General features: G+C 45.2%; 2 protein-coding genes across 3 annotated transcripts; both read left to right on the plus strand.

Moving 5' to 3' along the window:
• Positions 1-463: 463 nt before the first annotated feature.
• Positions 464-1,805, plus strand: LOC136545955 (uncharacterized). The gene has a single exon (XM_066537917.1). It carries the CDS (start codon positions 532-534, stop codon positions 1,447-1,449), a length of 918 nt encoding a protein of 305 aa, XP_066394014.1. The 5' UTR covers positions 464-531; the 3' UTR covers positions 1,450-1,805.
• Positions 1,806-3,724: 1,919 nt separating this feature from the next.
• LOC136545956 (uncharacterized) lies at positions 3,725-8,203 on the plus strand. 2 transcript variants are annotated; one of them, XM_066537918.1, is made up of 9 exons: positions 3,725-4,054; positions 5,391-5,540; positions 5,635-5,769; positions 5,863-5,928; positions 6,076-6,141; positions 6,288-6,374; positions 6,492-6,521; positions 7,104-7,185; positions 7,692-8,203. In XM_066537918.1, exons 1-9 carry the CDS (start codon positions 3,857-3,859, stop codon positions 7,889-7,891), a joined length of 1,014 nt encoding a protein of 337 aa, XP_066394015.1. In that variant the 5' UTR covers positions 3,725-3,856; the 3' UTR covers positions 7,892-8,203. The 2 variants fall into 2 exon arrangements, with proteins under 2 accessions (XP_066394015.1, XP_066394016.1); XM_066537919.1 differs by lacking the exon at positions 6,492-6,521 and having other exon boundaries at positions 3,733-4,054.
• Positions 8,204-27,261: the final 19,058 nt, after the last annotated feature.

Here is a 27,261-nt window from a genome sequence, read left to right on the forward strand (position 1 = left end):
TGGGATCGGACTTCCGTGCGCTAGCCTATACATCGGAGATTATCTGAACGAAACTCACGATACGGATGAGTTTTGAGTCCACCGGACGCTTAGGGAACCGACTCCGACGCGCTTTACGGAATCGACTACGAACATGCACCAATCCATACGCCTTCAAGTTCAACAACGAAGAGCATCTCCAAGAGACTCTTTATTTTATAGGAATAGAGATTTTGATGAAAAAATACGCTCCAAAAACCTCTTCAATTGGATATCTAAATATAGATATCCTCTATTCTGGATTTCTCGCTATCAAAGATGAAGAGTGAGAATGACTCTACGTACAAAATATAGAAAAACTGTTGGAATGTACAAAGATATATAAAATATTTTTTACTAAAATAACTCTCTAAATGATAATTTAGAGAGTCGCCTTTATAAAGATCACTGGAGGAAATCAACAATTAAGAGCCGGCCGGCTAGGACTTGTATCCCCTCGCGTGATCTATCTTGTCCTCCGGCTAGCTCCCTCGCCGTCGCCGGCGCGGCAAGATGGGCGAGCGCAAGGTGATAAACAAGTACTACCCGCACGACTTCGACCCGTCCAAGGTCCCGCAGTGGCGGCGGCCCAAGAACGAGCAGACCAAGGTGCGGATGATGCTCCCGATGACCGTCCGCTGCGGCGCCTGCGGGGAGTACCTCAGCCGGGGCACCAAGTTCAACGCGCGCATGGAGGACGTCCCCGGCGAGAGGTACCTCGGCGCGATCCGGGTCTTCCGCTTCTACATCAAGTGCTCGCGCTGCTCCGCTGAGATCGCATTCAGGACGGACCCCAGGAACTCGGGCTACGCGCTCGAGTCCGGCTCGAGCGCCACGCGGGACGCCGCCGCGGCGCGTGAGGAGGAGGAGGAGGAGGAAGAGGAGCGGAGGCGGGACGGCGGGGACGCCATGGCGGCGTTGGAGCGCCGGGCGCGCGACGGCCGGCGCGAGATGGACGCGGTCGCGGCGCTGGAGGAGGCGCGCTCGCTCAAAGCCAGGCGCGCCCGGGTCGCGCCGGAGCAGGCCCTCGAGGCCCTGCTGTGCCGCCGCCGCAGTCAGGCCAAGACAGTGCAAGAGCAGGAGCAGGACGCGGACGAGGTGCTCGTCAGATCCATCCGTTTCCGCAACTCCGCTGGGTACATCAAGCGGATCGAGGAGGACGATGACCGGGAGGAGGAGGATGTCTTCACGGTCTCTGTGCCGAAAACCATGCCCGACCACCAAGCGCATAAGGAGAAGCGGCGGCAAGCTCCCGTGGTTATTGTTTCCAAGAGGAGATGCGTGCTGACGGTACCACAGGGCAAGTCACACGACGGCGGTCACGCCGACAAGTCGGAGGGTAAAGCATCTGCCGGGGACACGGAGGCGAACAGTGGCGCTCTTCAGGTGCTCTGCTGCAGCTACGATAGCGACGACCAAGAGGAGATCTGATGACTGATGGTGATTACTCTCTACCTCCTACTGCGAAGCAATCCAGCAATGTCGATGCTCGCACCGTATGTATTTTTGGTTTCTATACAGGCAACAATCATGTATAGAAGAGATGCTTATTGCTGATGCTGATGCCGGTGATGTTTGTGTTCTTATCTTCGGCGGCACAATGGAAACCATGATGAGAGAGCAAGCAAGAAAACGCTGATGGCTACCATGCAAAAGCTGCTGCATTCTAATATGAGCCTGAGTGTGAATGCTTGTGCTTTGTTGTGTGAAAATTTCTTCTTTCTAGAGCCGACGAACTGCTCCTGCATCTCAGATTTCTACTGTTCTTTCTAGTACTCGGGGCTGCAGCATGGTGGCCCAGATACGTGCCGAATAAATTGTTCTACCTATTGGCCCTGTTCGCTTGCTGAAAAAACAAATCGAAATATTATTTTGGCTGATTTATTGTGATAGAAAAATACTGTTCTGACTGAAAAAACAAGCTGAAAAAGACGGATTATAAGAGAAGCGAACAGAGCCAATGGCAGGTTGATTCTGAGTTTGAAAGTTTGATTTCTGTTCGGGTTTCAGTCCAGCTATAAGTTTTAGTTAGCTAACCATGATCATTGCCAAATGGTGAAGCCTATGACTGATTGACTATTCCCAGAAGTAAATTTTAGTAAGTTCGAATCATGTGTGGTTACATGATTCATATGTGTATTTGATCACAAAACCATGTAACAATTTAACGTTTTTGGCTTAACTGTGAAACTGTGAGATAAAATTGTGCATTGAGAATAAGAGGGTTATTTTATTTATAGATCCAAACATGTAAAGCTTAGACTATCTCCAACAACACCCAAAATACAAGAGCTATTTGACATTTGGGTAACGCTACAGTCAAAATGGTTCAATACACATTCAACATCTTCTCCAACAACAAGACCCAAAAGAGAATCCTTTCTGCAAATGGGTTTCAGGAGAGAGGATGCTCATATTTGGGTTGTGTCTATCATGCAAACCAAAATGGGTCTCCCGTATAGTCTGTTGGAGGCTGATTTTAGGTCTATGTTACCCTTTTTCGGTTTAGGTGCTCATATAGGTCTCTTGTTGGAGACAATCTTATATGGTACTTCTAAAAACAGCGCAACAAAACACACTGCCGAGACAGCACGTCAGTTTCGTCCCTAAACTTTTAAAATTGTCATTTTAGTTCTTAAACTCTACTTTTAGGCTCAACTTCATTCTATAACTACGAAGATGATCGTTTTAGTCCTTATTAAACTTTGCATTTTAAGCTCAATTTCATCTATAAATTATCAAAGTGCATTTCGGTCTTTAAACTTTTATTTTTAACTCAACTTTATGTATCTAAAAGAAAACTTCATATTTTAGACAAAATTTGATCCATGAATTATCAAAATGTATTTTGGCTCAACTTCATCCTATTGTCCCTAGCATTGTCTCAGCTACTAAATCGGATAGCACACTTTCAACATTTATATTCATATTCTAAAATGAATATAAATATAGATGGACCGCCACACGTTCAAAGCTAAGGAAAAAGTTATACATCTGCTGTTGTTTCATTATATCTATGTATTCTTAAGGAACAAATAGCGTTAGAAGCAACTGTAATTGCTCCCAAAAGAACATTTAGTCGGATATATATAAACGATACCGTTATAAGGTAACATTAAAAATAACTATTTGGAATTATTAATGGCCACTAAAGAGTTTTTGGATGAATATTACTCTTTCTATCTCTAATCGCTAGTGGTGTTGGAGCTAACCAGGTACAACAGTGTAGCGTTCCACATAGGATGATAGATAAAGTTGAGTTGTAAATAAAAGTTTAAGGCCAAAATACAATTTGATAGTTATGGATGAAATTGAGCCCAAAATGCAAAGTTTGAGGATTAAAACGATCATCCTTATAGTGTTGGGATGAAATTGAGCTTAAAAATAGAGTTTGAGGACTAAAACGGCCATTTTGAAAGTTGAAGACCAAACTAGGCCTCGAGTAAGACAAAACGGCTATTCTGCCAAAAAAAAACGTTCCAGTGCTTTCTTGTTTCAGTTTGTGGCCCGTCAGGCCCACGTAACCAAACCGCCATCGGGCCCGGGTCCGACCCCAATAATCGTCGCCCACCGCTCGATAGCGGGCGCGCGCGCACACACACGAAAAGGCCGAGCCCAACGCGCCTCCGAACCACCGACCCAACCCAGCAGATCCACCTTGTTCCGTGTTTCCCCAACGGCGCTGCGCTACCCCTGTCGTCGTCTTCCCGCACGCATCCGAGCGCCGCCCTCCCCAGCCCCCAGCCCCCAGCCTCCCCTCCCTTCCCCTCCCCCTCCCCCTCATCTCCGTCTCCCGCGCCGCCGACCTAAGTAGGTTAGGCTTTAGGGTTCCGGCAAGATGGGTGAACGTAAGGTGCTGAACAAGTATTACCCGCCGGATTTCGACCCGTCGAAGATCCCGCGACGGCGGCAGCCCAAGAACCAGCAGATCAAGGTGCGCATGATGCTCCCCATGAGCATCCAGTGCGCTACCTGCGGGACATACATATACAAGGGCACCAAGTTCAACTCCAGAAAGGAGGACGTCATCGGAGAGGTATGCCTGATACTCGCCCAGACTGTAGTTACAAGCACGGTCGCTAATTGAAATCTCTGTGGGCACTGGTTGGTGCCTAATTTCTTTGCAAATTCTGCATTGGTCATCAGGGAAAAAAATAGTATGCCTGGCCCTTCTTGTTCTGATCAGGGCCAAATGCGCTAGGAGCAGATTGTTGGATCCCTCGCTACTGTTAGGCATACATATATCACATGCGTATCTGTGGCTGGTAGTTTCATGCTGCTAAGCAAATATTTTGCTACCCACCACATCCACACCATTTTTCTTAATGAAGTCATTGTGTTAGCTGGTGATCTGCTGTATGTTTTGTTGATGTTCTCTTCCACGATCTAGCTGTACACAAACAGAAACGAAATGAGTGCCTAAAAACTGGCAGTGATTGTGGAATCCTGGTGACAAGAGTTCAGTTTTAGTACATGCATCGGTTGTGGATGATTCAACCATCAACAGGGTATCTAGTGCTCTACACATGGGTTGTGAACAATCATTATTAGAGTGGTTCGGTGTATATAAGAAGAGGGCTGTACCATTGCTTGCTGAGTACAAGCAAGTAGAGCAGATGAAGTATCATGAGCTCCAGTAAAACACTTCCCGGCTTCATAAAATTTATTGCTATAAGCTATTTGAATGGACCATATGCTAACTCTGAAATAACAATGGCAAAAATAAGAGGTGATAGAATTAACATGGTTGCAGCACTGCAGTACTATGAAGATGCAGCATGTAATTGTGATTCTAGATGTATAAATTGATTAAATTCGCTAGGTAATTACTAAAAAAGGGTTTGAAAATTAGACTCTTGTACTATTCAATTCACAGTTTTGGTCCACCAGTGTATATGCTTACATGAAATCTGAACAAAAGCTGGCATCCATTTCAATCTCCCATTGGTCTCCTAGCTACATGTCCTGTCTTCTATATTTATTCTAGAGTAGTTTGAGGAGTTTATGTATGCCAGTTTATATCGGAATTTTTGTCAGTCCTGAGTCCTTATTTCTAAAAGTGCTCTGCCTGCTCTTCTAGGTTATGCAGTGTTGATAGCTTCGCTATTCTGCATCTTATATTCTTTCTGCTCAGCGCTTGCATCTCTTCATTTAACTAAGCATAATAGCCTTTTCATAGGCATCTTTGTGCTTTTGAATTTACAACCATGGTTTGAATTTATTTTTCATCATTGTATGGCCTAGCATAATGCTTTATTTGGTTGTCTGTTGTCTTGGAACTGTGGAATTTCATATGTATCAACTAGTGGGTATTTTGATTACTGATTATATGCTAACCCATTGCTAATGCTAGTTCCTTCTTTTGGGCGCAGACATACTTGGGAATACAAATATTTAGGTTTTACTTCAAGTGTACTAGGTGCTCTGCTGAGATCACATTCAAAACAGATCCTCAGAATTCTGACTACACAGTGGAATCGGGGGCTAGTCGCAATTTTGAACCTTGGCGTGAACAGGATGAGGTAAGTGATTTTGGGGCATATTCGAAGGACAAATTCCATGTTCCAAGCATATAATCTTCAATTTGATCACCATGATGCATATTCTTTTGTTCAGGCAGCAGACAAAGAAAAGAGGAAACGAGATGCTGAGGAGATGGGTGATGCAATGAAAGCGTTGGAAAATAGAGCAGTGGATTCAAAGCAGGATATGGACATTCTTGCTGCTTTGGAAGAGATGCGGTCCATGAAGGTTGGATCTAGTTCTAGGCCACTAGATGTTTTGTAGTTCTTATTTCATCGGATTTTGCTGATTACTAATATTATTTTCTTGTGCTGTCTACAGTCTAGACATGCTGGTGTCTCTGTTGACCAGATGCTTGAAATTTTGAAGCGTTCTTCTCATGAGAAGGTAAGACCTTAAAACAGTGTTTGCTTTATCATGTTTTAATAAATGTCTGAAATAAAACATTCCACATTTTCGTTGTTTAGAATAACTTTATGGCTACAGTGTAGTTTCCTACGCTCACTAACATCAATATTCTTCGTGCAATACCAGGAGGAAAAAGCAATTGCAGAGCTTGATAAAGAAGATGAAGAACTTATCAAATCAATCACTTTTCGAGTAATTATCTATCTCTGCATCGCAATGCCGATTAGTGCCATCATGTATAACATGTGCATGGAGGGTGTTACCTTCTGAAACTGCACCTTTTTAAGTGTTTCCAATTAAAGCAACTCCTTTTGACGTGATTCTATTGCTTAATGCAGAACTCTGGATTTTATGTAAAGCGGATAGAAGATGACGATGACGATGATGACGATTTGGTCCCTGGCCAATCGAGTAAAACAATAAAGGTATCTGATTTTTTTTTCGCTGCTATTTTGTGTTGATGTTTATATCCCAACTCATCAATTAGGGTAAGATACTAAGATTGCATATGATAATATATATTACGGCCCTTGTTTCCGTAGCTCCAAGAAATCTTGGATCTGGAGCTGGAGGTAACTTGAGAATATTTAGATGAACCATTTTGTTTATAGTTTGGACTAAATACAAATATTTAATACACTTTATTATTAGTTTACAAACTGTAGGTCTAACTTGGATTTCGGGGCTGGAGCTATGCCAAAATGGCCATGTGTACCATTAATTTACAGTTCAATTACTTGTAACCTAAAAAAGCATTGTTTTACCATTCCCTACATCACATATTTTCTGTTAATGGTAAATTACCCTTGCAGTTTTTCACTTAATTTTTTAAGCGATTAGAAGCTAACATGTTAGATTTTGAAACTGACACATTGTCCTGTGTAAGGTTTCTAGAATATCTAGTTTTCTTTAGGTTGAGGGAACTTCTTAGAGCTAAAAAGGTGAACATCCTTTCAACATATAAATGATAACAGTAAACTTTGTTATTTAGCAATGCGCAATATGCAAATTGTAACCTAGAAATGAATTGTTGCTGCTGTGGAGTAGCTAGCCAAGTAGTTATCACTACCATTTCATATGAAAATATTATGCACCTCACTTATGAAGTCTTGAGTTTGTTTTCTTGATTGGTTAATATTCTAAACTTTTTGCAGATCAATGGATCTTCTGAATCTGTGACAAAGCCAACAGATGTTTTAAGCAAAACTAACGAATCGGAGGGTGCCAATAAAGAAGGTAAGCACTAAGCAGATTTATTATTAATTTTCTATGTAATTACATCAGTCTGCCTCAAGGGCCCCATATAACAGAGTTTTTGTCAGTCTTCCTATATTGAATACATAATTGAAACTGGGATACATCATACATCTATTAGGTACTTTGTTACATTGTGATTTTATTCTACTGACAAATTAGTATTAACATGAGCTTTAGGTACAGGGTTCTGATTTTCTTTTTGGAGAACTGTAAACTGTTGTACTACTTTACACATTTAACTTGTGATGTCATATTATGAATTTAGGAAGTTTTGGCCATCGCCAATGATCATTCTAAATTGTCAATATAAAACCTGCTTATTTTGCATTTCACTATGAATATCTGCTATGTTCTCCTTTGCCTGTTAAAAACAGTCATCTTTTAATTTTTAAATTTATGCCTCCATATTTTTGTTCCTCGCCCCCTCTATTTACACTTTGCGACATATTTTCATGTGTAAACTCACTGTTGGGCATGCATTGCAGGGAGCAAGAGCTGGATGCCCAAATTTATTGTGAAACCAAAGTCTGCTAGCGCAGATCCTCATAAGAGACAGAAGGTTGAATCCATGGCTGTCCAAGACAACGGGAAAGGCCTAGATGATGAACAAAAAAGTGAATCTGCAAAGCAAACCAATGTTCTCCAGTCCCTATGCCAGAACTATGATAGCGATGATAGTGAATGAGGACACCCCCTCTTGAAGCCATGACAGTCCTGGTTGCCAATGCTGTATCAGTCATCATTATATCAGAGGATTATTGACATGTAGTTCCCCAAACCACTGTGGCATTGTGCCATCATTGTACATCATATCTGTCACAAATCTCTGATTGTCAATGGCTCAACAGCAAGCATTGACTGTTACAAATCTGGGTTATCCAGATAGAGCTGTGTTGTTGGATATCTGGAAGTGTTAAGACTTCATTTGTAAAAATGATAGTTGCAGAAAGTTCAATCTGCGGTTTGTACATCAAACAGCGTTTCACAAGCTTGTTTATGCAGCCAATCTTTGAGGGCGTGTTTGGTTTGAAGGATGAGGTGGTCAAATTTCTCACTCCACTTTTTTTATTTGGTACGTGGAATGGAATGAGTTGATCCATCGTCACCCTATTCCTCACAAGCTAATAATTAGTATATGCAAAACATTTTTAGTGCATTTTTAATATTACTTTTGTGATATGTTGGCGAAATTAACTCATTATATCATTTTTTTTTCGGAGAAGACAAATGAAGTGATATTCCTTTTGTCAACTCAAACCACAAATGCAACCTATTCAGTCCTGGTAGGCAGCGTCCCTTCACGGCTTCACTGACAGATACGTAGTACTCAACATGCTAAACAACGCGTGAGTACGTGTGTCCTTGTTCGGTCCTCGTACACGTTGATCAAACCAAACCGACCGACACGCAAGAAGTGTGCTTAACGTTTTCAGAGCAAAGGCCTGCTTGGCCTAGGCGCCAAGCTTTTTGTAAAGCAAAAACGAAAATAGAATAACGAGTATTGGGGTTCCCAGCTCTACAGATCAGCAGACTTTATTTCTCTTTAGGCCCTGTTTAGTTAGGTGAAATTTAGGAATTTGACTACTGTAGCACTTTTGTTTTTATTTGGCAATTAGTATTCAATCATAGACTAATTAGGCTCAAAACGTTCGTCTCGCGATTTCCAACCAAACTGTGCAATTAGTTTTTTTTTCGTCTACATTTAATGCTCCATACACGCATCGCAAGATTCGATGTGATGGTTACTGTAGCACTTTTTAGGAAAACTTTTTTGGAACTAAACGTGACCTAACAGGTTGTATTGGAGTGTTCATTTTTAACAACCTGAATTGGTAGTCAGCCAACAGCCCAATGGTATCGTAGTTAGACGATGTCCCTTGACTGACTAGCAGCTATAAGCTATTGCTACTGCTCATATGTACAAGTGTAAAGGCAATTTTTCTTCACGAAAAAAATTAAAACCACAGTTTTCATTACAACCTCCGTTTCAAAAAAGATGTAATTTTAAGCTTAAATTGAGTTAAACTTCTTTAAATTTAACCTTATGACTCTAAATAGGTATATTATGAAAATATATTTCATATTATTAATACTAAATTGAAATGTTAGTATTTCTTTAATATAGATTTGGTTAAATTTAGAACTGCTTATAACTCCTAAAAAACGAGAATTGCATTCAGTTCTGGTCTAAAAATTATGAGATAGCTTCTGCACTTACCAACTCATAGATACTATACCAAAAAAATCATATTCTCAATAGATAGTTTATCCAAAATAGATTTTTGTCCGATCACCTGCCTTCTCTCTCCTATCACCCACCTGCCACATCTCTTTTTATATTAGTTCTCTCGTAGACATAGCTTTTCTTCCTTAATTCTATTGTTACATCACTATTTTTCTTGGTTGACATCCTAATTAATGGCCATAGAAACCATCTTGGTTTCTTAGTTGGGACTGCTTCACTCTTAGTGGAGAGTTTCATAGCGTTATTTTAAAAAATATCTTGTTAGGTAGAATGCAATAAAATGTGAATAAAACAACCACCTTCAATATATGGTTTTATTTTGTTATTATTCATAAACATATGACTCTAGACTTAGAAACCGGCCCAAGAGAGTTTCATTTACGTGGAACTCATTTTTCTTTTCTTTTCTTAAAAACGATACATGTCATCAGAAATGTTTATGTTTATGTAAGAATCTAGTAAATACGGGATGAAAGTCGAGTGAAACTTCTACTGACGGATGACAGAGGAATATAATATAGGAGCCTTTCATTTACTGAATTTGATTATCGAAGTTTGATGGGGACAGCAAATACATAACACAGACCGGGATTCATCAATTTTTACACTACACGTACGCACGTACAAGTCAGTGTCACTATGCCCAATGACACAAGTCACGTCTGTCTACTGATCTGGAAAAAGTCCGAGAATCGGCTTTGAATCCCCACCACCAGCACTCCTGTATAAACCCCCTGCATTGCATCTCTTGATCATCATCGAGTTCGAGCATCAAGTCGATCATCATAACAAACACAACAGGCCGGCGCATAGCCTATCTAGAATCCACCTTGCAAATCCACAGCACTACGTACTCCATATCGTATCACAGGAACAACAACAATGGCCGCTTGGACAAGGAAGGCCACCGCCAGCGCCAAGGCCTTGGCGAGCTGCGTGCCCGGTGCTAGTCGTGACGATGATGGCAAGCAGAGGATCCCGAAAGGGTACCTCCCCCTGGTGCTGTTTCGCGACGACGACGATGAGGGTGCCTCGGAGACGAGGGTCCTGGTGCGCGTGAGAGACCTCAAGGAGCCATGCATGGCGGCGTTGCTGGAGATGGCCGAGCAGCAGTTTGGGTACGGGCAACAGGGGGTGCTCAAGGTCCCATGTGACGCAGAGCGCTTTGACCATGTGATTACCATGGCACGCAAGTCCAAGGTTGCTACTAGATAAATGGCGTCATCTATCTACATGTACGCGGTTAACTAGTTGCTGCGAAACGGCATTAGCGAGATTTAGTTTCGTTTGTATCGATCGGCTTCACGTATTCTAGTTGGACTTGGACGGATGTGCTAATGGGACGTAAGTCTACCGCAAGTTTGATTGTTTATTATAAGAGAAGAGATGAAGACATATAGTGGGGAGTGTAAGTGTTGTTTAATAGATTTTTGTATTTTTATGTTTGGTATAATGTTGTATTGTTGTAACAAAGTCCGGGAGAGAAATCCATTTTGAAACTTTTGGTCACACAAATGTCCCAATGATCCATCCCCACTTCCGGGTACATATACGCCTCAAGTGTTTCGTAATTAGAATTTCTGAAGTCACGATTGGATCTCTTGAAATATTCATTTTATTTTTTAAACCGGCGATTTAGTTTCCATCTAGTAGTGGGTGTTTGTGTGTGTGGGTCTGGATCTACGTATGACTCTCTTCTTCTATTAATACAATGACACGCAGCTCTTTCTGTGTGTTTGAGAAAAAAAAATCTCTTGAAATATACTAATATATTTTAATAATCATAATTTGGGCACGGATCATTTAAGTTGGTATGGATGAATATATTTATGCTGTTGTTAGTCACATAGGAAGATACTTATACGCCGCACCGATGATGTTGGTGAGCGAACCAAAGAGGTAGAAACATACCATGAGGATCAACATAAGGGAATTGCTGGCGTCCGGACGTCCAAGGGGATATGCTTTCGTAGGACGGCAACCTGGGCATACTATCACCGAAATGGCCTAGCAGAACGGCCCATCAAAAAACGCCATCGCGCGTCCCCGGCATCGGTCGCCTGCCCGCCCACCCGCGCCTGGCACTGCGTCGTTCGCTGCTGCATGCGCATGTCCATCCCTATCGGCCTCGTTCCACCCTGCACGCGTACCCCGCCCCGCCCGCGCCCGGCGCTCCTTCCTCCTGACCCCTCCTCTCTCTCTGCACGGGAGCCAGGACGAGTACGAGCATGCCTCGTCCGCAGGACCCCAGCGCGTGTCCCACGCCACATCTGTCGGTACCCGGCTCGCCGCGCCCCATCACCCGACGCTCGGACCGTTTCCCCATGACTCTCTGAAACACGAAACACTTGCAACATGAAACATTTGAACGCAACATATGTCTGAAAGCAGATGAAACATTTGGAGCATAGACTTACAACATGTGTGTGAAAAATACGCAAAATCCAGATAAAACACTTGCAACTTGCAACATAAAAACACTTATTGCAACATAAGATTGAAATAGCAGAAACATTTTGAACATACTCTTGCAACATATGTGTGAAACACGTGCAACATCCATATAAAAAACTCTTGCAACATACGTCTAAAACAGATAAAAACATTTTGAACAAACACTCGCAACAAACCTCTGAAACACTTACAACATATGCAACATCCCGATCTACTTTTGCAATATCCAAATGTGCAATATACCTCTAATAACATCTGGAACACTTGGAACATTTGGAACATACATTTGCAATATAGGGGGAGGGGGAGGCCAGGGCCGGTTGATTCCAACCTTGGAGTGGGAGCCGGTGCTAAGTGGCAGCGTGCGAGCACCACCAGCACGGGTCGCGCTCATGGGTGCCTTTGGTTTGGTGGGGACCAACCTGAGGTGCGCAACGGCACCACTAGCGCCAGCAGAGGCGGGTGGCGCGCGGTGGGTGGGACTGCGGGAGCAAGGAGAGAGAGCGCACGGGTGGGGCGCGCGACGGGTAGGAGCGAGGAGCGAGTAGCGCAGGATTAGGGCACACGGGAGGAGACGGCCGCTGCGGTGAATGCGGAGTGGGGCAGGCTGACGGCCTCATGACGCTGTGAAGCGTACGATAGGCAAGCGAGTAGGAAGGTATTTTTGAGAGAGATGGGAGAGACTTACAGAGGAGGAGGCATGCTTGTTGGCCCGGTAGCACGCGTAGACCCGGAAAGCGGTGTCTGATCGGACAAACACCCACCTTGGGTCTATTTTTATCTCTCACTCCAAGAATTTAAGACAGGTCTATATCTAAACTTTGGAAAATTAAATGTCAAAATTCAAGCCAAATATCCTAGTCCACAAAAGTATATTACAATTTCGCCAAAATGAAATTATCCAAATGAGCCTTGAGATTCTTTCATAAATTCAATCAGAATGAATTTTATTCAAAACTACAAATTTCAATTGCTAGAGGACTAGAAAACTTAAATTGCTAATGGCGCGACTAATTGTCGTCCTGTTCGCTTGGATTATAAGCCGTACTTTTTCAATCAACGAACAGTATTTTTCTCTCACAATAAATCAGCCAACAGTACTTTCAGTCATGACTTATTAGCCAAGCAAACAGGGCAAGCATCCCCATGTGGCCATGTATGTTCTCTATCAAGTGGAAGGAATAAAGAGAAAAATGAAATCCTATCAAGCTCGTCCTGATCAGAAGTTCAGAACAGTCCAAAACATAACGTGTATTCAGACCATCATGTTACGCAGCATCATTTTCCTGACTAAAAAGTGCTGGGCTGTGTGCACACAAGTCATTAGGAGCGACCGAGCGAGTGAGAGAGACGGTTACTGTGGCAGAATCGTCCAAAATAACACGTTACGGAGGTGCTTGCCTTCCACCAGACACTAAGCACCCCGAAAGTAAGCTACAGCGGACGGTATCCGTCGGGCACACCCCAAGAGAGAACCCGAAAGATCCACATTTTTCTCAAGGATTCAATAATGAGAACGAGTTACAATACTAATCCATTTCATATATCAGAGTTTCTTAAAAAGTACATTATTATATTACCAAATGTTAGAGTGCGGAATAATAAACAACTGAATTTAAAAATAACATCTAGCGATAAGGGACGAGGATCCGTCTGAGCCCACCAGAAGAATCATCCACACAAAGGTACTTCTCATGCATTACCTGCAACAGAGGTAAATAAACCATGAGTACACAATGTACTCGCAAGACTTATCCGACTCCAAGAAATATGATAAGCTTTATGGTTTGCTGGTTTCTTTTGACAGAAACCAATACTAATAGTGAGTCCTTATTTATGTTATTATTATCAGTTGTATTAAATTATTATCTATCCAGTATATATAAGCACCTGTTCTACTTTTAAGAAAAAGTTGAGCAATCAGTTCCATTTCATCATCTTTCATCTTTTAGTTTTTACTACGATGATAGAGTTAAGACAAGTCGTAGCGACTCGACAGCGATTCGTGAACCAATGTTCCCAGCTGGGTGCCCCAAAAAACACACGCCCCGCTTGTACCCTAGCACAAGCAGGACTAACCCATCACCCTCCTATCATAGGTGTCTAGGTTCCCGTCCAAACTTGGACTCCAAGCCCCCACTCCTGAGTCCTGAACTCAGTGCGGTGCAAGGACCTCCACCGTCCTTGCCTCCGATAAGTCGGTCCGGAAAGAGCCGGATCCACGACAAGAGAGCAACAAGTCTTCCCTGTGCCCATACCTAAGTATGCGCTGGGGACAATAGATCTATGACTTGCCTAACGTCTGTTGCAACAATCGGTCCTTAACTGACACAGACAGGAAAAAAGTGTAACCGAGCTATGCCTTGTTGATCGTAGGACACAACCCCTTACACCCACCAATACCCAAACCATATCCCTGCCCGGTCACCATTTCCTTTTCCACCATTTTATCATGAGTGATCATATTTATCACCTAATTGCAAGTAACGGCAGGTTACTCATGCTACCGGTATCCTGAGCATAGCAACTACTCGACCTATACTGGTAGGACTCATGGATAAATATATTCATGCATGTAGTTTCCATAAAATGCCTATAACTTAAATTCACATCATATATATATATATATATTCAGTGATAATAAAATAAGGTTATACACCGGGGCTTGCCTTGGACAGATGATGGGTTAGTAAGGTCAGCACCAAACGGCTCCGGGGCTCCCTCCTGCATGAGGATCTCCTCCTCGTACCTCTCAATGACTTCGTCGTACTCCTGTTCGTCAACGGGCATGAATTCTACACCCTCGTGATCTACATGCATAAAATGATGATGCCATGCTTAATAACATAACAACAACTCTTAAAATAAAAGTACATCTGTTTAACTACTAAGCTAGTGCTACCGACCACGGTGCTACGTTATCTATTGCTACCAATAACAAGTATGAAGTATGGCATACATTATTATAGCAACTACCGGTATTCTTACTCTTAATGCTGATTTATGCTATATATGATAAAGCAAGGATAATAGCTACTCTATTTATCATCCAACTCTAGGGCTACAAAATTTACAGCAAGTATATAATAATCTAGTGAGCCTACTGTAAAATTTTTATAGCCATATCTATCACCAATCTACCACAAAAATTCCTACAATTTTTAATCCACACAATATTAAGCTCTGTAGTTTGAATTTATGATCCCACCATTGTCATAGCTAACAGTAATCTAACTGTACTAACAAGTAGATGGTATTTTTATGAACCTAACAAAATTAGTCTCACTATTTTTGGACAACTACACAATTTACTAATTTATGACCCACCATTGTCACAGCTAATAATAATCTAACTATACTAACAAGTAGATGGTATTTTTGTGAACCTGACAAAATTGGTCTCACTATTTTTGGACAACTATACAATTTACTACAATTTATCAAAGTTCAACTAGAAATTATATTGAATAAACGTTGGAAATTCACTGGAGAATTAAAAAATGATTTCACCACGCGGCCCGCGAGCGACGGCTCGGCCCACCCCGGCTTCCCGCCCATGCGCACATGCAGCAACCGGCGCGGCCCACTCGGCGTCGCGCGACGCGGCCCAACGCAGGCAAAACATAGCGAAGCCGCGCGTGGCTAGCTTATTAGCAAAAAAGCCCCCGTTCTCCACCCTATTCGCACAACCCACTTGATTTCTATTTCACCGAGTCATAGATTTTTCATCTACCACCCTCCCATTTCCCTTCTTTGCCATGGCCACGTCCTCCAGCACCCGTGCGCTCACCGGCGCGCCGGCGCGGGCAACGGGTGGCTACGCCGGCCATACCCGACCCTCCAATTCCTATCTAAGGAGCCGATGCTCACCTTGACGTCAATGTGAAGTGGTTGGAGGTGATACGATGAATGGGGACGCTATCCCAAGCTCCCTCCCCGGTGGTGGACCTCTCCCTGGGATGGCAGACGCGTTCCCGTGAGCCAAAACATAGACAGCGTGAACCAGCTCACAGATAGGCAACAGAGACTCACCCCGAGTCTACCGGTCATGGTGGATTGACCGAAGACTGCTCGAGTGAACCTAGCCACGCGCACCCGGTAGACCTTGCGATGGCGGCGATGGCGCGACTACGGCGGCAGCACTGGGTAGGCCACAGCAGGGCGAACTGGGGCACGCACGTGGTAGAGTGAAGCAGGGAGAAGGTTCAGTGCCAAGGAATTGGACAGCGGTGGACGTGGGTTAGGGGAATTGCACGGCGCTGCTGCGGGTCTTAAAATGACCGACGGTGATGGAACCGTCAAATTTAGGCTTGGCAACGGCCGGCGGTAGCAGTGGATGCTTTTAGCGTGTGGCTAAGTATTCACTCCATCCCTAGGCGCATGCAATCTCACTGCTTTGGCCAACGCTACGTGCTGTCTCGGCGTGGCCCAACGATAGAGGAATAGGGGAAAGTAGGCACGTCGGCTCGACACTGTCACCGCAGAGGTTGGCAGGTTAGGGGAGACAATGGCGTAGCGTGGCAGCGGACACGCACACGCTGGTGAAGTAGGTAGCCATCCCACGTGCGTGTAGTCATGGTGGATCAACAGGAGCAGTGCCGTGTGGTTCGATGGATGGCGCACAGCACGACCGGGGTGTCGTGCGACGCGACAGCGAGGTAGGGTAGCTAGGTTCATCGGTGCGGTGCGCGTTCATGCGTGGGGTGCGTGGTACCATGTAGCAACGATGGCGCGAGCTACAGTGCGGGACCTGGCGGCAAGTCTGGCCTAAGCGTGGGTAGGGCACGGGCAGCAGCAGCGGTGCGAGCTATGACGCCAGCGCGTGGTGGCAGGCGGCCGTGGCCAGTAGCGCAAGAGCCACGCGCACGGGCGTGCTTGCACATGCGCGGTGGTGAGGACGCGTCTGGTGCGGTGGCGTGTGCAGGGTGGGCCAGCAACAGTGCCTGGCCGAGCAGAGGCGGTGACCGTGGCTAGCGCTGGCTCCATTCACATTATGTGACATGCACGCTTTTTAAAGCTATTGAAAAATCCTACCCGATGATCCCGTAGCTAAATCGGCTCTTCTATCCTCAAGAGGGTACATAGGGCTATCGAACTAAGCCAAAACATCATGCCACTTCTTAACCCGATTGTTCTACAAAAATTGCCAAACATGGCTTCGTCGACCCATTTACAGACTTACACGAAATGACTAAACCTCGAACGGTTTCGCGTCGAATTTCGTTTCTGAGCTATTTGATATACTAGCTAGCGAACTTCATCCTAGACTGCACGTATTTCATCACCGCCTACGAAGTTCAGGCTACCAACTTTACTACATTCCGCCGATACATTCCGTAGCATTTCTATTCAATAAAAAATCACTTAGAACCCTAAACGATACAAAGAGACATGAAATGTAACATTTGTTTCTTGTTTCAAATGAACGTTTCACATTCCGAATATCGTTGTATACCCTATATTACACGCAGGTTTAGCAAAAATTGTACAACGTAATACCGAGAGTGTTACAAATCTACCCCCCTAAAACAAAATCTAGACCCGAGATTTCATGTGCCTAGTGTGAGAAGGAGATAGAAAATACATTTTGGCGCAGCAACTAACTATTAGAACCATAGAGGAGGTGGGGGTAATGCTTCAATAGGTAACTCTCTTGCTCCCACGTGGCCTCATCCTCTGAATGGTTTTGCCATTGCACTTTGTAGAACTTTACCACCCTGTTCCTCGTCACTCTTTCTTTCTCATCCAGGATTTTTACAGGGTGCTCAACATAAGTCAAATCTGGCTAGAGTGGAAGCCTTTCAATTTCCACAGCTTAATCTGGAACCCGCAAACATTTCTTCAACTGTGATACATGGAACACATTGTGTACCGCAGATAAAATACCGAGAAGCTATAGACGGTATGCAACTAGGCTACACTGCTTCAAGACTTTGTAAGGACCCACTGTAAGGTCAAGATGGCGGACTAGAGGGGGGTGAATAGTCCATTTTAAAATTAATCGTGTCGGCTTACCAAAACAAATGTGGAATTAAAACTTTCGGTCTAGCCAAGACTACACCCCTCTATCTATGTTCTCTAGCACCTTGCAAAGATCCTAATTAAGCAATTACGGTGCCAGGCTAACTAGAGCTCACCTAATCAATTCTAGAAGCAAGGTCACACAAACCTATGCCACTAGTACTTCAAGCAACGGTGGAGCTCCTACACATGCTAGTAAGCAAAGGCACAAAGCCACCTAAGCTTAGTAGCAATGCTCAATAACAAGGCTACACAAGCCAAATTATAGAGTGCAAGTTACTTAGTTACACAAACTAAGCAATGTGACTAACAAGGTTACACACACCAAATTAGCCATGCAAGGGAGCTACTTCTATGCTACACAAGCTAAATGGTAACTAGCAAGCTACACAAGCTAACTAATTACAAGAGCAACTACACAAGCACAATGTATATGAAAGTAATACAAGCTTATGTTGCGTGGAAAGCAAACCACCGAGAAGATGATGAAGACAATGTTGACACGGTGATTTTCTCCTGAGGTTCACGTGCTTGCCAACATGCTACATCCCTGTTGAGACAAGCTCTAAGGTTGCCACCGGTCCTCTTGCTAGTGGTGACCCGCAAGTCACACTCTCCCACGTGGAGTGCTTACCACAAGCTCTAGCACTTGACCTGGCTGGACCACTTGTCACAACTCGATCACCTAGTGCCACTCGATGCAACTTCGTGATGCAATTGCACTAGAATCGCTCTCTCACACAATCGGATGATCACTATCAAGCATATGTGAGATGGAGGGCTCCCAAGCACTCACAAGTATGGACACAAAGTCCCCCAAGGTGCTCAACACTAGCCATGGCTGAGACACCCTTCTATTTATAGCCCCATGGGCTAAACTAGTCGTTACCCCTTCACTGGGAAAATTTCGGGACGACCGGACGCGCCGATCAAATCGACCGGACGCAGGACCTCAGTGTCCGGTCAACGAATGCTCGCCATGTGTCGCCACCATTCAAACACAGTCGCTCAATCTCAACGGTCAAGTGATGACCGAACGCAGCTACTCAAAGTGATCGGACGTAGGTCCCCAGCGCCCGGTCATTTCCAATAAGGTTCTAGTCACGACCGAACGCGTCCGGTCAGTCATGATCGGACGCAACATCAGCGTCCGATCCTTCTCCAACTTCTCTGAGTCACCTTCTTCACCATATGTCAGCCTGACCCAATGCACCATGCTAGAGCCTAGTCACTTTCAGTGCCAGCGTTCGGTCAAAGATCGATGCCCACACACTCTCTGCTGCCACTGACCGGACGCAGAACCCCAGCGTCCGATCACCACGTGACCAGCGTCTAGTTCACTCTGTGAGACCCTATCTTTTCTGTATAGGGTGCCGGTGGCACCGTTGGTGGAGCTTATTGGAACCACTTATTGGATTTATCAATAAAAACCATTTCTTGAACATTTGCTATCTTTACGAGTACCACTTATAGGATATCACTTGTGAGTTGATCTAGAAATCACTTGTGAATTCTTGATGAAATACTTGAGTCTAGATACCATTTAAAACAAACAAACTAGATATCCATTTGTATTGTTGTCTTGTGCTTGTACTCTTATCACTATCATGAGCTTCTATGGTTGACTTGAACTAAATTGATTTGCCTAAGCTTTCAAGTCCGGTTTGAACCAATGACAAGCTTCTTCACACCCCTTGCAAGGGTTATCTTGCTAATGTTGTACTTGTCACTTGTTAGCAATTCAAATTGAGTCAAGTACTTGGGTTCACTAGCTCATGAACAAATTCATATACTAACCACTAGATCAACTAATTATTCAAGCAATAGTGGTAGGCTATGAATTTAAACATTTCATTTGTTATGTATGATCTTATGAAGTATGAACTATATGCACTAACCGCATACTAGTAAGGGATGAAATAATCATGCACATTACAATGATACCTTTGCTATGTTGGAGTAGAGGATAGTCATATAGATTTCAATTCATTACTCCAATAGCAATGTGAAGTCCAATTATAAGCTTGGTGAAGACCAATAGACACCATTTTGAATTCCACTCTTCACCCATATGAAATGAATACCACTTGAAATATCATAACTAGCTCTCTTTTGGGTGTTGCTTGCTTTTCTTGATCAATCCTTTTGATTGCTTCAACTAAGCATCTCAAATGTTTCTTGGATCACCACTTCCATGTTAGCCTTCCAAGTACCACACTTGGTTTATCTACTCATAGGCGACAAGCCCCTACACTAGGGAGAAGTGACCTCTCTCCAAGTGTCGACAAAATATGGTCGGCAGTCTACCTAGGGGTATGCCCAAGGTAGTAGATTATTGGTAGACAGATGCGCAAGCTACAAACAAGATGGTGACGCAAGACAGACACGGGGTTTTATCCAGGTTCGGCCGTCGTGAAGGCGTAAAACCTACGTCATGTGTCTAATTGTATTGCTGTATGTCAATGAGAGATGTCTTTGAGAGGGGTCCCCTGCCTGCCTTATATAGTCTAGGGGGCAGGGTTACAGATCTAGAAACTAATTCTAACCAGTTACAATTGCCATAGGTGGCTAGATAAGGATTCCTATTCTAACCGGCCAGGATCTTGCTTGATCTCTAAGTCTACCTTGATTCCTTACGCGGGACTCCGAGCAGATTGGCCGGGCCATGCGTTGTCTTCTAGTGGGCCAGACCCCCTGGTCCGGGCTGGCCCAAGCCTAGCTATAAGGGTATAGGGGTTAATACCCCCACAGCTAGTCCCCTAGCACCATGTATTATGCTGCGACACGTCATTCGATCTCCTTTGGCTAATGCGATCCATCTTCATGTCATCTCCAACTAGTTGAAACGTTGACCAAGCGAATGTGCCAGTATTCTGGTCAGAACAGAAAGCAGTAGACAACAATTATAGCTGAAGATTCCGGTTGTTCGAAGAATGCATGGTGCTCTAAAGAAAAAAGAAAAAGATTTCTTTCCTGATCAAGTGCGCCCACTTGTATTTTTAAAAAGAAATGTAAGTAACCCTTGTACAGTAGTAGTTATGACCAACAATCAGAGCGTAGGGGTCGATAAAATAAGCACATTCACCACAAGGTGAAGTGTGCCCACTTAGTCCCTGAGCCTGGTAGTAGGTGACGCAGGCACGTGGTGCCAGGGTCTAAAAAGAATTCCCAATTAAGTTGAGAATCCAATCGTCATACAAGCGATCCGAGATGCACCGGCAGGTGCATCGTACCGATGTAGTCCCCGAGCTTGCTGGAAGGCGAGGTATAAGTCTTGTAGCAAGGTCTAAGTGAGAAAAAATAAATGCCTCTCAACTGTATGCGAGTACTAATCACATGTAGCCAAGGAGAGCAGTCGGGGCAGTCCCCGAGCGAAGCATGGGTAAACGATGAATCCCCCAAAATAACCATAGTCAGTTTAATCCCCGAGCACGAGGGTGATCGAGATAGTCCTGAGCACGAGAGTGGTCAGAACAGTCCCCGAGCATGATGGTGGTCTGGACGGTCCCCGAGCACGATGGTGGTATGGACAGTCCCCGAGCACGATGGTGGTCTAGACAGTCACTGAGCACGATGGTGGTCTAGACAGTCCCCGAGCACAATGGTGGTCTGGACAGTCCCTGAGCACAAGGATAGTCGCGACAGTCCCTGAGCACGAGGGTGGTCTGGGTAATCCCCAAGCACAAAAAGTGTGGTAAAAAACCATATGCCACTTGTACTATTATTTCATGTATTTATTTATTTATTTGCTCTGACAAGTCCGATCTGACACATCGGGTCAAAGAAGTAGACGGGTATAGCACATCATACTGCCTTTTTGTCTTGTCAAGCAAACAGTTGCGTGGCACCTGTCAATAGGTGCGTCAGCATGGGCCCTCCCACACTGGCAACAAAGAGGCACATATATTGGCATAGATCTCGAGGCTGTGAAAACAACCGTCTACGGCGCGTGCGCACGTCTCCCAAGAATCTCGGGCAGACGAAATGGCATAACTCTTGGGTTAAATACAGTATAGGATAGGTAAGTTACTTTTTACTGAACCCCATTGCCATTCACAATCGCAGCTTTCTTCTTCCTCTCGCCAACCCTAATACATCTGAAATCACCACCAATCAATCCGCCGCCATTTCCCCGTTCACCAGCAAGGCCAGAGTCATGGCGAAAAGTGATGCGTAGAAGAAAGCAGGGGTCATGGCGAAGGAATGGTGGAAATTGAGAAGTAACGAGCAGACCATTGAAGACCTTGTCACCATGGGGGTACTCCACAACAAGGAGCTCGCAGGATGGCGTGCGTCGGAGGGCGAGGGGTACCCCAATCCACAACCAAGTGAGATCGTGGTGTTCAAGGATTTCTTTAAATAGGGATTTGGAGTTTCGGTACATCCTTTTCTTCAGGGGCTCTGTCTTTACTACGAGATTGGGATTTGCAATCTGCATCCCAACTCGATCCTCCTTGTCACCACTTTCATACATCTCTGCGAAGCATATGGCGGCTTCCAGTCCCATTTCGATTTTTTCCGCCATCTTTTCTATCTACAGAAGAAAGGAGGCGGTGGTTTGAAGATAGTCGGGGGTGTGTACCTCAACCTCCATGACGGCATGAAAGCCTAGTACCTGCACTGCCCATGGAACACGTCGCTAGATGACTGGTACAAGAAATGGTTCTACATCCACGAAGAGCCAAACATGATCACGTTGTGCGACATGGGGTATATTTCGGAGAAGAGGACAAGCTAGTTAGAGAAGCCCGAGCACCTAGAATAGATTCTAGAAATATTTGGAATGATCCTATAGAAAAAACTGGATGGTCCGAGCGTGGTCAGGAGCTTCATCAGCCGATAGATCCAGCCTTGCCAGAGGAGAGTACATCCTGGCTATGAGTATCAAGGTAGCACGGACCCGACGAGGACGAGGCAGGGGGCGCTTGACAAAATCGAAGTCAAAGCCAGAATTGGAGAGCTATTTAACTTAGCTGATCCAAATTATGCTAGATTGAGTGACATCGAGCATGCTTTCAAGCTTGCCCAACCTCCCCCAAAGGTAACTCGTCTTGCCTTGTACCCGTAGTCTTATATTGTGGTAGAATAAGTGGAAACTTACTGTGTTCACTCCCTTTTATTTCCCAGGTTAATGGTCGGGATAGAGCGACAGTGTTTGTGTCGTCACCCCCTGGAGTAGAGTGGCCACAAGGAGCTAATCCCACCACCTAGACCAGCATCGGGATCGAGGACGAGGACATCGACTGGGCGGTGCTCAGAGCGGGAGAGGAGGCAGCGGCCAAAACCACTGGTAAATGGCCAGCTGCCCCCAAACAACCGAAGAAGAGATCAGTAACCACCCTGCTCATCGGGAGGGCGCTAACTATTAATGAGCCCGAGGGGGACCCGAAGGAGAACCCGGCCGACAAGCATCGACAGGCGATTTTTGCCTGGCCAGACGATGGTGCAGAGGAGGGAGAAGGTGCAGACGCCTTTCAACTTGTCCCTCAGAAAAGGAGGAAACAACTAGAGTCGATGGAGCAAGGGATGTGGTCGGCGATGGAAGCAACAACTCAACCGAACACATCACTGACCACTGCAGCTCGATGGACAAGCGGCGGAGGAGTCGAGGACCAAGGCCCAGCGACAGTGCTGGATGTAGAGGGAGACTAGGAGTCACTCGCACAGGATGTGGAGCAAGTACGGCCAAAGAGACATGCCTTCTCCACATCATTCCACGCTTCCAACATGTAAGTATTTGTAACCTTATTATAAGTTAGCAATTTGCATTTAATATGATTGCTTTCTGAACTTATCTCAGATATACTAGCTTGGCGTCCACCGAAAGTCCAGACTAGCTAGATGGAAGTGGCGTGGCGCTACCAATAAGTGCAGAGCAAACTGCCCAGCGGCCGACCATCGAGGAACCCATAGTAGAAGATCCGTCAGGGCCTCAGCAAGCAAACAGTCAGACAACAGTCCCCGAGCAGGTGGTCGAGGGAAGAGCCAAGCCGAGCACGAGTGCTCCGAGAGCTAAACCTGCTGAGGGCAACACCTCAATGTCGAGGGTAATGGAGTAGACTGAGGAGCAGCGGCTGGAGGTGAGAGCACAGACCACGTTTGTCGACGCTGCAGCCCGTGGGAAGGCTATGGTGATCACAGATGCTGCTGACGCTGGACCAGCACTGGGACCTAAAGAAGAGCCCGAAGAGGATGAAGTGGAGGAGGTCCTGGGCCACCCGCAGGACAAGCGACAACATGTGTATGTGTCGCTTTGGCGGAACGACCAATGGGTTGTCCATGAGGATATCCCGGAGGTCGAAGAAACCAAGAAAGTTGAACGGGCGGCGAAATAGCTTGTGACGGAGGTGTAGGTAAGCTTCGCTTCACCCCCTGATCTTGCTGTCTAGTCGTAGCTGTCTTACTTAGCTATCTGCACACAGGACTTAATGAAGACCACAAGGTACCGCAAGAAATGCTTTGACCAGATCGAGGGGATCGCTGCAAGCAACAGGGAGCTGACAGCGGAGGTGGAACGCTTGCGCCAGCGACTTGAAGCTGCCAATAATGAAAAGACAGTGCAAGAGCCCTAGAACCAGAACCTGGTCATCCAGCTCAGTAATAAAGAGCGGGAAAGAACAAGTAAGTAGCCATTTTATCATACCTACTACTGACAAGTGCTGCTGCGTTGTTGGTAGTAACAGCTATAGTGCAGGCTTAGAAGCTGAAATGATCTATCTCCGAGAGGAGAACAATCATGTGGTCAGGGAGTGTGATCGCCTAAACGAGGACAACAGAAAACTGGTGCAAGACTAGTTGCAGCTTCAAGACCATATGACCAAGATGACAGAGGAGCTGAAAGGTAAGTTGCCCAACCACCTTTGCTCATTTTTTGTTGCCTACCGTAGTTTGGCGTAGTATAGCGTCTTAACAGCATGTGTGGTTTGTAGTTATAAAAATCAATGCAAAGAAGCATCTGGAGGCCGTGATGAAAGACCGTGACGGCTGGAAGGCGCAATGCAAGAGATCACCAAGGACCATGACACCTGGAGAAACCAGTGCCAGGAGGTGGCAAAGGGCATTTTGCCGGTCCTTAACCTCATCGATCCGGCGCTAAGCAGAGGACGTGCCAAGGATGCCACAGCTGGGATTGATCGAGAGATGCCAAAGGGCATGGGGATGGTTCCAGGAGTTTGTGAAGGAGGCAAGAGAGTACGCAGGTGCACATGTGCTAAGCATGGTACGTGCTCACTACCCCTTGATCGATCTCAAGCGCCTAGAGGCTGGATACCCGAAGGACATAGATCTAGACAAAGCTAAGGAGCTACGGATGACTTAGCTGGACTTGTCGGCGAAGATAATTGGCGATATTAACCTATGTGGAGGTGCGACACCACCTGTACAAGGAACGCCATCAACAAGTCAGCTGGGAGCACCATCATTTTCAAACCAACCGGTGAAGCCTGCGGTCTCGACCAGCCAGGCATTGGCAGGGCCATCTTCTTCAGCTCGATCAGTGCCAGAGTCCTTGAGACCCTTGCACGATGTTAGGCCCAGCGAGCAGCAGGTGCTGCATGCCCCGACCAACCATTAATATAGGCTATAGCTGTAGAAGAAGATGTAGTTGTGTTATTGTAAACTTGGACCTTTTCAGGCAAGCTTGTAATAACATAACTGTATATCAACATAAGCTTGTTTGTTTTGTAGAAAACGTGTTTAAGCTCGAATATGATGTTGATGTAACTAAGTTAGAACGTGCTGGCATTCTGTTTAGTTGTATCAGTTTAGTCGACATGTCATCCTGGAAGGTTTGTATGGCCCTGGTTTGTCTTGTGGTCGAAGTGTAAGGTGCGTAGCTTGTGCACACATAGAAACACACAAGTCAAACCAGAGAGCACCTGCCGATCACCCGTAGCGTAGAGAGCGGATCCCGTGCACGCGTTGGGAGGAACCGGAGATAGGGCCTGCTCTGAAAACTCAAGAAGGAATGGTGGTCGGTTTTAACTGGTTAAGTTAGAATAACAATAGACTTTGAAGTGACACATTAGAGTGGTCGGAGAAATCATAATAGCTTTATTGAAATAAATCAAAAGTACAAGAGGGGTACATATCTTAGTAGTTAAGCATAGAAACGCCTAAGCTTGTCGATGTGCCATGAATTGGGTACGTCGGTACTGTCTAGGTGAGCTAACCTGTAAGATGTTGGGCGTGTAACCTCCTTGATCATGAAGGGCCCTTCCCATGGGGTTGCGAGTTTGTGGATGCCAGCCTGATTCGTCTTCCACTTCAGGACCAGGTCCCCAACCATGAAGAAACACTCCTTGACGTTCTTGTTGTAGTACCTGCGCAACACAGCATGGTATTTGGCTATACGTACATAAGAATCAAGCCGCTTCTCTTCTGCACTATTCACTTCTAGCTCCCATACTTCATTGGCCTTGTCTTTATCAAAGTTTTCTACCCATGTTGATCTAAAGGCTATATCTGCTGGGAGCACTGCCTCAGTGCCATAAACTATAAAGTATGGTGATACGCCGGTATTGCGACTGGGCTGGGTTCTGAGACCCCAGACCATGGCTGGTAACTCTTTGAGCCATCTTCTAGGAGCTTTGTCATTCTCTTTGTACATCCTCTTCTTAAGTATGTCCAGGATCATACCATTTGCCCGCTCAACCTGTCCATTAGCTCTAGGGTGTGCCACCGAGACGTATTTTATTACTATGCTCCACTCATCGTAGAAGTCCCAAAAAGCGTTCCCGGTGAACTGAGTACCTAGATCAGTAATGATGCTGTTGGGTACACCAAAGCGATGGATGACCTGGTCAAGGAACGTGGTAGCCTTTTCTGAAGATGCCTTGATCAGGGGCATGTACTCTATCCACTTGGAGAATTTGTCGATCAGCACAAAGACGCATATAAATTTCCTACGGGCCGGTTTGAAAGGCCCAATCATATCTAGTCCCCAGCATGTGAAGGGCCAAGAGGCTGGTATAGTCTGAATCTTGTGTGCTAGTACGTGGATTCTCTTGGCGAAGAACTAACAACCTTCACAATGGCGGACTAGCCTCTCTGCATTGGCTACGGCTGACGACCAATAGAACCCTGCTCGGAAAGCCTTGCCCACCAGCGTTCTCGAGGCTGCGTGATTGCCATAGGAGCCAGAGTGGATTTTGTCTAGGAGATGTTCACCATCCTCCTGGGTTATACACTTCATCAAGATTTCCTCCTTCACATTCTTGCGCCACAATTTGCCATCGACGAGCAGATACTGCTTACTGTGATGCATCAGGCGTTTGTTTTTTGTCCGATTGGTGTAACCACTACCATCTGTTAGGTATTTGATGAAAGGTACTCTC

This window comes from Miscanthus floridulus, chromosome 3 (assembly GCF_019320115.1).
Source record: "Miscanthus floridulus cultivar M001 chromosome 3, ASM1932011v1, whole genome shotgun sequence".
NCBI classification, from domain to species: Eukaryota; Viridiplantae; Streptophyta; class Magnoliopsida; order Poales; family Poaceae; genus Miscanthus; species Miscanthus floridulus.